At 40.8% G+C, this 15,114-nt stretch overlaps 1 protein-coding gene across 2 annotated transcripts in view; it reads right to left on the reverse strand.

Annotated features, from left to right (window-relative positions):
* The window catches only part of CSMD2 (CUB and Sushi multiple domains 2), a 643,348-nt gene that overhangs the window by 90,466 nt on the left and 537,768 nt on the right, over positions 1 to 15,114 (reverse strand). For both annotated transcript variants that reach the window (XM_063311620.1, XM_063311621.1), the window contains 4 exons: positions 13,978 to 14,074; positions 13,287 to 13,391; positions 6,678 to 6,796; positions 5,179 to 5,248 (listed from right to left, as the gene is read on the reverse strand). In XM_063311620.1, coding sequence (XP_063167690.1) covers positions 5,179 to 5,248; positions 6,678 to 6,796; positions 13,287 to 13,391; positions 13,978 to 14,074 — 391 coding nt within the window. The remainder of the gene's footprint in view (positions 1 to 5,178; positions 5,249 to 6,677; positions 6,797 to 13,286; positions 13,392 to 13,977; positions 14,075 to 15,114) is intronic.

The following is a 15,114-nucleotide window of genomic DNA, read 5'->3' on the forward strand; positions in this document are numbered from 1 at the left end:
GGGATCCCAAATCCATTGCCAGTCAGATTAAACTATGTTCAGCTAAACAAAACAGACAGACAGACAGAAACTTTATTTTGGTCATTGGCCAATAAAAATACATTCTATAAAACAACAAAGCAAAATTGTCACCTAACATCAATAACTGTTGGCAACCGTTTGTGGGAGAAGCTTAAATTCTGCTACACAATGTAGCAGAATTTTGCTACTTTCAGAGAAATACATTTATTTTGGTTATTTAACAGATAATGCAAATAAAAATTATCAGAGTGCCCTGGGGTAATCAACTGGTGGTGAATGTCCCGGTAGAACTGACAGTACAAAAGAATATGGGCCATGGTTTCTATGGCACCCATTTCACAGGGGCAATACTGGGTTTCAAGTGGGGTTTTCCTATATTTCCCTTCCAAAACAGCTGTGGGGAGGGCATTAAATTGAGCTAGAGATAGGGCTAAACCATGGATAGCAACTTGTGGTTCATAGATTGCGTGTGGTCCTAAGACCCCCTCACCAAATGTGCAAAAACTTTATTTGAAATTTAAAATGAGAGCCATATTCTTCTATTCCACATCTCTTAGTCCACATTTGTTCACCCTTCAGGCTGAACTAACAATATAGCATTACTTGTGCCAACATTTATCACACTGCTGTTTTTCTTTTTTTCACCCCTACCTTGGTGTCCATGAAGGAGGGTGGTTAAAAAAAAAAGAGGGTGGACACAACCACACACAATTGAAGCCCTGCCCTATTTAACATGTGTTACAAGCAAAAAGGGGCATGGATTTGATCTTGTGGACATACAGGATAGGACATACCACATAGCTGTGGCCACCATTTTGACTTTTTAAACCTCTACATGGATGTCCCTCCCAAAGAGAGAAATCTCTATTCTAGAGAGCATTTGACAATTTCTTTTTCCCCCATGTGCCACCCATATGCTAGCAAGGACATTTATGGAGGCTATGCCTTCCTGTTGCTCAACAGCTGTCTCCTAGATCTGGGCCTATTTTTCATCTTCCAGTTGTACATCTGTAATGGGAAGAAAGAATAACCTTGAGGATCAGAGGAAGAGCCACAACCAAAACCATGGTTGGATAAAAGAAATTAGAGTCCAGGGCAGAAATTTAATCTGAGAAAGTGTCTCAGACTTGACCTTCCTTTGTTCTCATGAAGATGAAGGGAAAGAGCGGGGAAGCATACTCAGACTTGCAAGATTCTGTTGTGGTAACCTTATAATAAAAGTAGTATTAGCATTCATAACTTTGGTTTCCTAGTCTGGTCTACCTTGAAGGGTGGACAATATCCAGGACCACTTCTTGGATTATAATAGCCTTCCAGCTCCCTTCAATACAGTCCAGATTAGAACCTAGAGGATTGTACTTTTAATCCACCCTGACACTTGACAGCAGATTCCCTCCTTTATATGCATTTTTTTTTCCTGCTGACTCTATTGCTTTCTAATTTCATACCCCCTGATGTCAGTTTAAATGAAACTCCTTCTCAATTATTTAAAAAGGGAAGCATCTGGATAAAGGAAGAAGAGAAATCCCTAACCAGTCCATTTTGTAGGGACTCTGTAGCGTTTTATCAAAACTTGATTGCTTCTGTCTTTCTGAATGTGACACAACAATATTTATACATCTCTACTGTCATTTTTTCAGCAAGAAAGGAAAGCAGACTGTCAAAGGCAATTTCTTATTCAGGAGGTGCAGCCGGAAAACGAGGCATATTGATGCAACAAATTAAGCATCCTGCTTCTCAAAGGAGGCAGCAAAAAACAAGCACATGGAAAATTTGTTTTTTATTTTAGGTGTTTTACAATCATAATGCTTTAATTCCATAGCATTACAAACCAAAATGCAATTTAGTTTTCTTTCTGTACACCAATATATTTCACTTTAAAAAAAAAGATGATACACATTGTGTGATGCTTAAAAAGTAGCTGGACATTGTGTAAAAGGAAAAGAAGGATGAGCAAAATTGAAGCAAGCTGGGGACAATCATACCAGTTCTAAGACTATTTTTCCCCCTTTCTGCCACCCTCTTTCTTCTCCCTGCAAACAGGAGATTGCAAAAAGAAGGTACAAATAGGGTTGAACTGATATCCTGCATAGGGGTTTTAAAATTAGACCATGGACCACATGTAAATTGGTTCTGAGGAGCCTGCAGATTCAGGCATATCTGTAGGATGTGGTCAAAAAACTCAAGACGGTGGTCGTGACGGTGTGATCAAAGCTCTGCTTGTCTTTTTGTGCATTGCACATTAAAAAAAAAATGGGCACAGCTTCAATCACACCATCGTGATTGCCATGTTGAGTTTTCTGACCACACCCTGTGGACACCCCTGTGCAGGTTGCATGAGAAGGAAAGCCCTGCAAAAAATTAAGGAAGCCATAAAAACAAGGAAGGTGGTCAGGCTTTCATTTGTCTCTGATGTTGATAATGGTTTAGATGAAAGGATACAAAACGAAGTTTGGTTCAAGTAACAGAGAGAATCTAGTTAGTCAGGAGGCTGCAGAAATACTTGAAGTCCATGTCCCATCTTTAGAATCTCATCATTAGTCCTCTCCATCAGCTAAAGTCTATATTTAAAACTACGCAAATCTACTATAACTTGATGAAAAAAAAAACATTTATTTCGAAGAAGAAGAGAAAAGTAGTGAAATTCTCATCATTGAAGAGTGGCATACAAAGTCTGAAGTGATCAGGTATCCAAGAATGGGCATGATGGTTCAGCCTTTCATTGTACAATGAAAGCTGTCAGCACCCTCCCTGGCTTCCTATAGTTTCATGAAATCTCAAGAGATAACACCAGAGGGAATTCCAATTCTTCTTTTTTTTTTCCAGATTTATGCAGCCAGGTTCCCTTCAGAATGATAAAATAATGAATCATGGGAAACAGCAAGGCCAGGAGAAGCACCATATACCAACTCAAATGACGAAGCAGGCTCTAAAAAGTATTAAGAGAAGTGTGGCTTCTGCTCTCTCCCCATTATTCCCCAGAGAATTCAGAATTTATCTGTAATTTCTCTTAGTGTGTATGTTTTTGTAGCTTACCACTTACTACATGTCAAATTTCAGTCCTGCACTGATTGAAATGTGCAGTTCAGTGCAAGTGTATGTTCAATGTCACGTCTACTACGGATCAATGTTTTGAAAATCACTAGGGACTTTTACGTGTGGGGAAGGTGACCTGCAAGACCTCATCTTTTAAGCTGATCTGTCACTTGCTCCTTTACTCAAAAACAGCAAGGGTCTTTATACTAATACTGATTCAACTGTTTTGTACTAATACCGATTTACCTGTTTTCATGTTTGTGGAACAGTGGTCTGTAGGCAGACAAAGTAAAAACATTCTGATGAAGTGCAACTAAGGGGGAGGCCACCTTCAATAACTAATCATAACTGAGTGGAACAAAATATTGATGGACTGAACATGGGAAAAGACAAACAGAAGACAACAAAAAGGGAAAGGAACATAGAACTGAGCGGTTATGATTAGAAGACAATGGTATATTGAAACATGATCTCCTTCTGGATAAAACACTTCCTGGGGAACACTAGCTTGGTTCATACAACACACCAAATTCTAAAACACAGTTGCCACATTCACATAACTGCTGTAGTCCAATAAATCAAGAATATTATGTTTATAACGGGCCTGTGTGGTTCACACAGCATGCTAAAAAAAATATGGTTGGGTTTTGAGAACACACTCAACCACAAGCTATCCAAACCCATTTTAGGCCTTGCATGTTGGGTGAACACAACCCCTAAGAAAGTACTATTAGATGTCCTGAAGGCTGGAAGGGACAATGGCTATCGTTTGTGAATTCCAAAAATGAGAGACTAGCTCACAGCAACATCAGTGGATCATCTCCTGTTTTTACTTCCATATTGTACACTGTCACTTTTATTCCCTGTCATGGAGAACAATTATGCTGACTAGAAAAAATGAAGCTTTCAAAGTACTTCCCTCACTTCACTTCCCACATCAAACTGATTATTACTCCTCTAGATTTATGCATTTTTTTAACAAACCCATCAACCCAATAAGAAAACCAGAGAGAATCATGGCTGCAGAAAAATATTCTACTTAACTCCCTAAGGTCAGAACAGACTCCTACAATCATGAAGAGTTAAGGCAAGAACTAGAAAATGGTTTCTCTATTTATAGGCTATGGAGCATAGGCAGAAACCTGGTATAAAGTATTGAGGGGATGACTTTCATGACGTTAACCTGGGGAGAACATACGTTTTAGAGGAGGCAAAACTTAACATTCTCACACTTGTGTAAATCACTGAAGGTCTAGTTTAACAGATGTTCTTTGGATATTGTTTGCGATTTTGGCAAGGTAGCAAACACATGCATCTATTACTGACCTCATTCTTGTCTGGAAAAAACAACACTTACTTGTACTGTCTTTGCTTCCTACAGAAAAAGGGTGGCTAAAATTGAGCACAAACGCTTACAAAAGACAACTTACTAAGATAGCTCTTATAAAGAGAGATGAGAAAATATTAGAAAAGCATTTGATGAGAATAAAGTTTCCTAAAATAAGGATTTCTTCAACATCAGGATGCTCACTAACTTGTGTGCAAACTAGGGGAACATCAGAATGTAACATGAATAATTAAATGTTGCACACAAAGCATAACCCAAGGTACAGCAAGGGCTACCATCTTTGATACTTACTTTTGTTTCTGAAAGCCCCTCAGCCCCACACTTAGATAACTTATGCCAAGGAAAGACTGCAACATATGGTTGCAGTGCTGCAGTCATTACTCCTCCTCCTACTGAGAACCAATTTGGGTAATGGCCAAGGAAGTGGTCTAGAAACCAGGAGACCATGAATTCTAGTCCTCCCTTGGGCATTAAAGCCAGCTCTGTCCAACCCACCTCTCTGGTTTATTGTTGGGAAAACTGGAGATGGGACCATCAGGTATGTATGTTGCTTTGACTTGGCCAGAAATAAAGGTAGGTTAAATATTAAATAATTAAATACTCCTACTACTGGATTTAGCATGTTGGGAGAAGGAAGGAAGGAAGGAAGGAAGGAAGGAAGGAAGGAAGGAAGGAAGGAAGGAAGGAAGGAAGGAAGGAAGGAAGGAAGGAAGGAAGGAAGGAAGGAAGGAAGGGTGGGCGGGCCCTGGACAAAGGACTAAGTCAACTCTTACCAATGCAAAGTGGAGGAGGATAGTTCCAGCGTCGGACAGTTCCTGGCATGCAGGAAATATGAGAATGCCCCTGAAGCAAAGAAAGAAAGAAAGAAAGTTGTTAGCAAGTAGAAAGCAAGAAAGTTCTGAGAAGCAGGCCTAATGGGAAGGGTAGCTATCTCAACCAAATAACATTCTTTAGCAAAGAAAGGGAAAGATACACACTGCAGCCTTGGATTCTTAGACAAGATGGCCTTCTTTCATTAAATGAGCAAAACATCAAGAGAAGAGCTAAAGACACAGACTTGAAAAGGAAAAGAGGCAAAAAACAAAGCAAATTTGAAAAGGAATATATACATGCATGCATGCATACATATATACAGACAGACAGACACACAAATCTATGAATAAATATGTGGTGCTCAGGAGAAATTTAATATCAGCATTGAATATGGGTGATCTATCCAGAATGACGTTGATCAGGTAAATCTATTATGAAAAAAAATGTTAATTATATATCTAAGAAATAGTATTAAAAGGTGAATGTGTGTGAATATACAGTACCTCTCTTGAATTCTGGAGTGTTTAAGTCTACAACTGTACAGTTCTATTTTGTATTAATTTGTCAGCAAAACCCATTTCCCACTCTTCTAAATACCATTGATCCAAAGAAAGGTGTAAATTTAGTTTTTCAGTGTTTTCCAATAACATACCTTGCAGCTAACAGGAACCAACAATAGCAACCAATTCCTTGTGTTGCATCAATTTTTGCACCGCAAAGCAACAGGAAGGCTCATAGTCAAGTAATGAGAAATTTTCTTGAAGTCTTCAAACACCCTCGCCACATATGTTAAAATAGATCAATTTGATCACAACCTCTCCAAGATAACCTAGAAAGATGGCACTCTGTGTAATTTTAGTGGATTGGAGTGCCACCTATAGATGCTCTTTATGCTTAATTCTGATGTCTTGTCAAAAGAGGCTTCAAAAGGAATGTTCTGCCACAAAAGTTACAATAAGATTCTTTGCATGCAAGTATCAAAGATCCTTCTAATGTTCTTCTGAGAGATTCAGGAACTGCTGTGATTGAGATTTAAGAGTTTCATATCATACTGAAGAGATTCCCTTGATTTTAACTGAAGTTGCTGTATACCATGTCAAATGTTATGAATGTTTATAACTGATGCGGTCTAGCAAGCACATTCTAAAACAGTGCTTTTCAAACTTGGTGACTTTAAATGTTTTTCAAACTTGGCAAGCTGGCTGGGGAATTCTGGGAGTTGAATTCCACACATCTTAAGGTTGCCAAGTTTGAAAAACACTGTTCTAAGATAAGTTAACTCTATAAAGTTCACACCAAATGTTCTTCCCATCCTTTCTTTTCCATGGCAGCCAGCCACCAGAATGGGCTGTGATACTGATGTCTCAGTGTACCTTGTCAAAGGTACTGGTTTTCAATCCAGGCCACTTTAACCGATTTTGCACAATTAAATAACTATTTGGAGAGTAGGTAGGTATACCTGGAGCGCATATCCTGGTTCACACTGAAAGGAGACCACATCATTCACCAGGTATCTTTCACCAATTTTCAGGCCGTTACTAGGGACTGTGGGTTCTGGGCAGCTGGATAGGCCCACAGCTAAAAGGAAGCACGAAGAGGTTAATGGGTATGTGTGTGTTTAGTGTGTATACATTTGTGCATGTATCACTAGCTCAAACAGGCTGAAGCTAGATACCATGAGTTAAGAAAAATTATCCCAGTTTAAAGATTGATTGATTGATTATGCGCCAACAAGTTGTTTTTGACTCCTAGTGACCACATAGATATATTTTCTCCATGATGATCTATCCCTAACCTGTTCTTTCAAGTCTCCCAATGGTGCACTCATTGCCACTGTAACTGAGTCCAACCCTCTTGCTGCTGGTCGTCCTCTTCTTCTCTTTCCTTCCACCATTCCCAGCATCAGAGCCTTCTCCAGAGAGCTGGATCTTCACCTAATGTGTCTGAAGTAGGACAATTTGAGCCTGGTCATTTGTGCCTTGAGTGAGAATTCTGGGTTGATTTGTTCGATGATCAATCCGTTTGTTTTCTTGGCCAATTTAAAGAGCCAGGTCCAAAGTATCATTTTCTATTTGTGTGATTTGAGTACCTCACACCAAGCAGGGATGGGCTTTAATGCAAGTCAGCATTGTTTGATGTCACTCTGACTTGCCTTACCTGAGTTGAGTTCTACCTCCCAGTCGAGCCTTCTTGGAGGCCTTTTCCTCAGACCTGGTGGATGGAAGAGACCACTGGGATTTGAGTCCTTGACTTGGCCCTTCAGAGATGACAAGGACAGATGCAGTTTGTGCACTATGGCCCAGCTCTGAAGCCAAGTGGAAGCTTTTCAGCAGCATTGGGCCAGAGGATATTTCTCAGTGCAAATATGTGCAATTGAAAAAGCTACACCTGTTTACTCCTCCCTCTGCCTTTTCTGTTGTTTCTCTTATACTGCATATCAGAATGCAGAATCATAGGATTGGAATGGACCTTGGAGGTCTCCTAGTCCAATGCTGCCCAGGGCAGGAATCCTCATACCATCCCAGAAAAGGCTGTCCAACCTCTGCTCAAAAACCTCCAGTGATGGAGCCTCCATGACTCCAGGAGGCAGGCTGTTCCATTGCTTAATGCTTTCATGGTCAGGAAATTCCTCCTTATTTCGAGTTTGGATCTCTCTTTGTAAAGTTTCCACCCCTTGGCTCTTGTCCTACCCTCAGATAAGACCACACTCTCTTCCCTGTTACAGTTGGAAGAGTGCTATCATGCCTCCCCTCCACCTGCTCTTCTTTAGGCTAAACGTACCCAATTCCATTAACCATTCTTCATAGGTTGCAAGGCCTTCACCATCTATGTGGCTTTTCTCTAAACTCTTTCCAGTTCCTTAGTATTTTTCTTGTACTGGGATGACCAAAACTGGACACTAGATTCCAGGTGTGGTCTGACCAGTGCAGTGTAGAGTGCATCTATCACTTTCCATGATCCCAATGTTCTACCTCTGTTGGTTCAGCCCAAGGTTGCATTGGTTCTTTTGGTAGCTGCAGCAGATTTATGCTTAATTTGTATTCTGCCAGGACACCCTGATCTTTCTCCTAAATATTGCTACCCTACATTTCTAGCCCCATAACTGCATTTTGTTGTATGAGGCCCAATGTTCAAGTTTAAGACCCTTTTGAACCTTGAGCCTCTGACCAATTTGAGCAAGAAGCTGAAAGATGGTACTAAATGAATGTGTATGTGTGTGGGGGGGATATAAGGACTTCTCATGAAAAAGGTTTTCTGACTTGTCTTAGCACTCAAAAATCTAATGAGATGAATTAAGGCAGGAGAAATGAATGAATATTGCTTGACTTCCTGAAAACAGCCTCCAGAAGGAGAAGGAAAAGAAAGCCTTAACAGGCACTCTGGTGATATGTCAAGCAAGCCCCAAAGTCTAAAGCAAAAAAGATATATCTAATCTCTGTTTATAAATGTCACCTTTTTCTTTTTATGCTCCTGAAAATGGACAGTTGAGTAGCTAGTCCCTCTATTATCCTTGCACTTGTGTATGGGAGCTGAACTCTGAAAGTTGATTACTTCGTCAGCACTTTGCCCTGGAGAACTGTTAACAGCTTGGAATCAAAAAGGATTATTTTTATGAAATGCCAGCCATGCAGGTGCCTTTAGCAGCATGAAATCTGTCTTGACATGGGGAATGTATAAAGCTGCTACATTGAGTTAGACTAGCCCATGAATGGTGTGAGGCAAAAGCCTCTTCCACTCTGTCCAGTGGACAACGTATTGAATGTATTGGAGACTGGTCAGGAGGTTTTGTGCATACAAAGATAGAAGAGAAGAGAAGGGTAGAAGAGAAGACTTCATACAATGTAACACTTTTGCAGGACACAAGGATGGGGATGGTTCTGCAATCATATTATTTTTTTCAGAGTTGCAAGCTTTCATGGTTTTTATCAAAAAACCATTCTGAAGATTCTGTATTTTCCATCAGGCTTTGACTTTGTTGTCTACCAACCCTGTATGCTCATTATACTATGACCTATAGTTGGTTATTGCAGACCATAATGCTTCCTTCCATTAAAGATTATAGAAGGTAAGGGGTAGGATGGATCTTGGAGATCATCTCATCCACCCTCCTCCCTATTTCACGAATCTACAGCATTCCTGTTGCATTGCCAACCAGCCTCTGTTTAAACACCTTCAGCGAAGGCAAGTCCACCCATCCTGAACAGGATCATTAGGAAGTTTCCCTGAGGTCCCCCTGAAGTCTATTTCCTTGTATTTTAAAACTATCGTTTCTTGTCCTATCTTCTGGAACAACTCTGAACTATTCCACCCCATCTTTTGCATGACAGCCATTCAGATATTGGAAGACAGCTATCATGTCTTCCTGGTCTTTTCTTTCCCAAGCTAAACATAAGCACCTTCAACTGTTTCTTAGAAGTTTTTCCTTCCAGGCCCCTTACTATCTTAGTTGATAAGGACATAGCCAATTTGTCAATTTCTCTCCCTCTCTCTTGTCCCGGATCAATGCTACATGGCATATCGGGCAGTAAGGGTTCTCCAACAGATTCAGTCTTGGGCGAGTGCTTCGGCATCCTTCTATGTGATATGCAATGCCTTCAGGTCTCGTATCAGTGTTCTTCGCCATGTTATTCAAGGGTATCCTTGTTGTTGTTTAGTGTCGGTGGGTCCAACTCATTGCCACTTTAGGGATCTGATTGTTCTCCATGCGAAAGACATGACCAGCCAGCTGGAGTCTTCTACATGTGACGATGTTATGAAGTCTACACGAGCCACTCCTTTGGAGCACCTCCTCATTGGTGATGTGGTTGAAATATCGGATCTTTAAGATTCAGCAGAGGCATCTCTGTTGAAAGATGTCAAGCCTCTTGTTGATACTTGCTGATGCCTTCCAAGTCTTGCTGGCATAAGTAGCTGTCAGGATCACAACAGGAGTGAACAAATATCGACGGCGATATCGACGGCGAGGGCCAGAACTTGTTCATCCTCTGAAAAATGGCTATCACCTTCCCAATGCAGCACTTAACGTCCACCCCTGCATCTCCATTCCAGGCGATCACACTACCTAGATAGGGGAACCTCTCTACTTCCTCTAACTGCTGCAGTCTGAGTACGATTCCTTGTACTGGGGCCATGGAGCTCACATGCATGATCTTCAATTTCTTGGTGCTTATCCTGAGGCTGACTTTGTTTGCCTCACCATCCAAGACAGTCATGGCATGTTGTAATTCCGACTCATCTTCCTCAAGCAAGGCTATATCATCAGCGAAATCCAAGTTGTTGGTATTTCCTTGTTTTGCAAGGAGCAAGCCACTAAGTTACTATGGTAACAAATCACTCTGGCAGGGTGAGAAGGTCAGACTTAAGTATCCTCAGTTTTGGGGTGTGAAAAGAATGACCATATAAGGAAAAGCTACTGTTTGGGGAAATTTGCCTGGGGAAGGAATTTGCCTGGGCTTGTTACAGTTTCAGTTTCCTTTTACACAGCCTCTCCTTCCAGTTCTACTCAGAGCGCATGTGTGTGTACGAGCTTGTAAGAAGCTTTTGAGCCTATCCAGGATATCTGGATATGAAACCGTTTATCTTTTTATGCTTTCTGTAAATACATTTATTTTTATAGAAATGCCTGTTGTGTGTTTTTTCTGATCTCTCGGGCCAAACGCTTTCCAGCACTCTAACGCAAGTCGCCAAGGTGACTTTGGTCACTCCAGTGGATGCCTGTCCCAGTGCGTGCTCCAGCTCACCGCGTGACATAATCGAGGGCCACAAGGAAGAGGAGTGGGGACAAGATAAACCCTGTCTAACCCCAGTGGTAATCTCAAAAAATTCCGTATGACCATTCTCAGTCTTAACACAGCTGCTTGATCGTTGGTACAAATTCTTAAAGACGGTAATGAAGACTGCCGGTATGCCATATAGACGCAGGATTTGTCAATGCTCTTCCTAAATTGTGGAGTCCAGAACTGGCTATACTATTCTAGATATAGTCTGAACAATGCAGAATAGAGAGGAACAATGACTTCTCTTGATCCTGACACTGTATTTCCTTTGTTGCAGCCTAGGACTGCATTTACTTTTTCTGTAACTTTGTTGGCTCATGTTCAGTTCATGATCCATGAAGTCATCAAGGTCCTTTTGATATGTACTGTTGCCCAGAATGCCTGCTACTGCCCCCCCTCCCGCAGTCCTATATTCGTACCTGTGATTTTTCTTACTCAAATGTAGGACTTTGCATTTGTTCATGCTGAAGTTAATCTTGATGGCTTCTGCCCAGCTTGTCAAAGACCTCCTGAATCTTAATACTGTTCTCTGTGGTGATTGCTATCACTGCGTCTTTCTGTTGTCTGCAAATTTGATAATCTTATTTTCTAACCCCTCATCCAAGACATATGGGCACAGGGCCTAGAAGGTGATGACGCTTGACACTTCCCACCAGTTTGGTAGGGAGCCAGTGATGTACACTTGTGAATGATTATTCAGTCAGTGTTTATCCATCTAATGGTAGCACAGTCCAGTTCATTTTGTTGTCTTCTTTCCGAGAATCTCTTAAGAGACTTTACTGAATGTTTTGCTGAAATCAATTGACTGGAAGATGATGGCAGAATTGTGGGTTTAAAAAAGGATAAAGCTTTTCTTCAATATGCCAGAATCCCAATTAAAATGCATTACAATCGCCCCACTGGTATCCAGGAGTTATCCTCACCATTAATCCTACTCATGGGAATTTTAGTATGTCGTGCCTCCAACCTTAGTATACTCCCCTATGTAATGCATGCATACAGTCCCTATGGAAATGAATATGTCATATATGCTGACGGTCTTCTTTGGTGAATGAAAAAGGACACTGCTGTTGTTTTTCTCACCATGGGACTCCCTTCAGAAGCTGACTAGCACAGCCTGATAAGGACCATCTCTTCTGATGGCCTCAGCTTGAGCCTGGCTGTGGTGGGATAGAGTGCCCAGACTTTATGCAGTTTTGATCATCAGGGCATCAGTCTGGTCAGCGAATAGCATTCCAGTCTGACCAAGTCAGAATGTGGCTACACATGAAATTTTGGGGGTGTTTAGTTCAATAAATATTACATGGATTCTTTTCTACCTATCCTGAATTCTACATCCTACCTTGATTAGCACTTGATAGGGAGAGATTATGGCATGTGGTTTCTTCTCCAACATCTTTTTGAAGTCCTTGGAAAAGGACCATAGCTCATTTGTATAGAGAATGTGCTTTGAGGGTCCCAAGTTTGTTTCTAACCATAACCCTAATGCTAGCAAAATCGTTTAAAAATAGGGTTCAAAGGCCAAATCTGAAGAAGATCTCTCTCCTCCCTCTCTCTCTCTCTCATCCCCACCCCTTGCCTTCAATTACTCCACATACACTTTAGCCTAAGGCCATGAAAAATTAATGCCGATCAGTATAGCCAGTAATGGAAGGATCGTTTTTATGACCAGAAAAGATAAATCTTTCAACAGCATCCATAGTTCAATGGCAGAGAAAATGCATGAAGTGCTACATCAATCCTTAGCATCTCTAATTAGCAAGCTCTGTCTTTTGTGTCTACCTGGTAAGCCTCAGAAATAAATCTTGAGGTGTCAGAAAAGCATACCTTGAATTTTAATTCAGGAAAGAAGTATTTGCTAATGGGGAGACAACTGTTGCATATAATCATTACCCAATAGTGCATGTATTGACAAAAACATTAAGTGATCTTTTAAAAAAAATCAATGACCCCCCCCTTTTTTTTTAAAACAAAAACAAGACTGGCTACCGTACACAGGAAAGGTGTTTCATGACCTGTTTTAAGCTTGATGGCCTCCTTCCACAGTAAGCCTCTATGTAGTTAGTTGGTTTAGAACCAAGCTGTTCTAGATCCCACCCAATGCACTTCTCTGAGGATTTACTAGTCACTGATTGCATATCCCAGTCCCTTTCTTCCAATTATTTGGATATGTTCTTTTACTGAATCTGGGATCCATCAGAAACAGGACGCACCACCTCTGGCATTGGCATAATGACCACAACTCAGCACATACAATCTAAACAATCAGCGCTGCACAGAAATGATCTTACTTTTGTACTCCAGATGAAATCCAGCAGCAGAGACACTGATGTCAGAGTAGAAGTGCAAATAAAGCTGGTTAGAGGTACTGTTGAGCAAGGCAGGGACAGTGGTTCCTAATGGGGATGGGAGAAACACAACAGGCAGGAAACCAGTCAGCTAGCATGTTTCAGAGTGCTAGGATAGGGTCCTGTTCATGCCAGTCTTGACATGGCAGGTCGCAAGATAAGAAAATTGACCTCACTCGTTCAGGAAGAGATCAAGAAGCTTTTATGAGAGCTTGTGAATTCTGGGGAATGAGGGTGAGTGGGAGGCAGGGGTATCCAGTTTGTTCCTCCTCGAACTTCAGACCACACTGTGGGCCCCTCTCTCCTTTCAACTTGATTAAGGAACTGATTTTAGATGCTAAAGTGAAGAACAGCAGTGGCAGTGAAAAGACCGGTTTCTATCATTACCCTATTCTGGATATTGGTTTCTTTCTCTTGAGAAAACCACCTTTAAATCATGAAGGGCTGAAACCAACTCTTGCTTCAACCCTAAATGCTCTGCCCTCATTATTTATTTATTCATTTATTTGATTTAGGTAGCTGACCATCTCACATAGGTGACCTCTGGGCAGCTTACACTAAACATTATTTATTAAAAATAAATATCTGATAGGTAAAGAGTCACAGCCCTTTCTATGGTAGCTTCAGAACTTACCTGAGAAGCTGCCCAACATGGTGGCTGTGTTGTCCCCTCCATCAAAGACTTCCAGTGAATCCCAGTTCTGTTCTGTGACAAAACTGATCACCTGGATCTGGGAACAGAGAAAAGGGCAGAGGACAAAGAAATATGATGATGGTGAAAGTAACAATTACTTTTAATTGGGATTACAATTACAATTAATTGGGAGCTGCCCAGAGTTGATATAAGATGGGCGGCTATATAAAAGTTTTAAATAAAACAAGTAAATAAATACTGTTAACATTACCACTACAGTACATTAATACTACAGTAGTACCATTCAGAATTAAAGGTTACCCCTACTACTAACAGTACCATTCAAATTTTAATCAGTAAGCCAAATGCAATTTTTTTTTTTTACGGTAGATTCACAAACTTTATATAAAAAGCATTTTCACGCTAATTTATCAGTGTGGAAACCTCGGTCTGTCTACTTTATATTAAAGAGCTTTGAAATGTGCTGAAGAACATTGCTCTTGGGGTTCAAAGTTTCACCTTTAATCTCACGGCAACTGAGAGCCAGCCCTTGAACACATCCAGACTTCTCTGCCATCACATGCTGCAGAAGACTGGCAGGTACTATCATCAGAATCATTCTGAGAAGCACTTCTGCTGTTCCGGAAGTTCTTTTTGAGCAGAGGCTGGCCAGTCTCTCACTGCATACTTTAAATCACTGAAATCTGTTCGTTATGCTAACTGGGAAATGTTTGTTGCAGATGCTGGGAAAGCCTTTAGCCCAGGAGAGGTCAAAAAAGTCACACACCAAGCATTTCTATAAAAATAATTTATTTACAGAAAGCAAAAACAAAAGCAAAAACATATTTAAAGGACTTAGCTCTCTTTTTGGAGCAAGCCTTGCTGAGCTACATTTCCAGCAGAGAGAAAAAGGAAGAAGTGAAGAACAAGTCCGGGCAGGTCCTCCCCCCAGGCTATTTTGCATGAAGCACGTGAGAGGAGACAATCAAATGCAACCCCTTCACCTGGCCAAATGATTAGGTATAAAACTAGCTTAATCTGTTAGTAGGGAAACCTTAACACTCCCCTTTTTACACTACAGATTAAGATGCAAACCAATCTTCTCTGACAACTCTTTGTGTCTTGGTACAGGAAGAG

The sequence above is a fragment of the Candoia aspera genome, chromosome 10 (genome assembly GCF_035149785.1).
Source record: "Candoia aspera isolate rCanAsp1 chromosome 10, rCanAsp1.hap2, whole genome shotgun sequence".
NCBI classification, from domain to species: Eukaryota; Metazoa; Chordata; class Lepidosauria; order Squamata; family Boidae; genus Candoia; species Candoia aspera.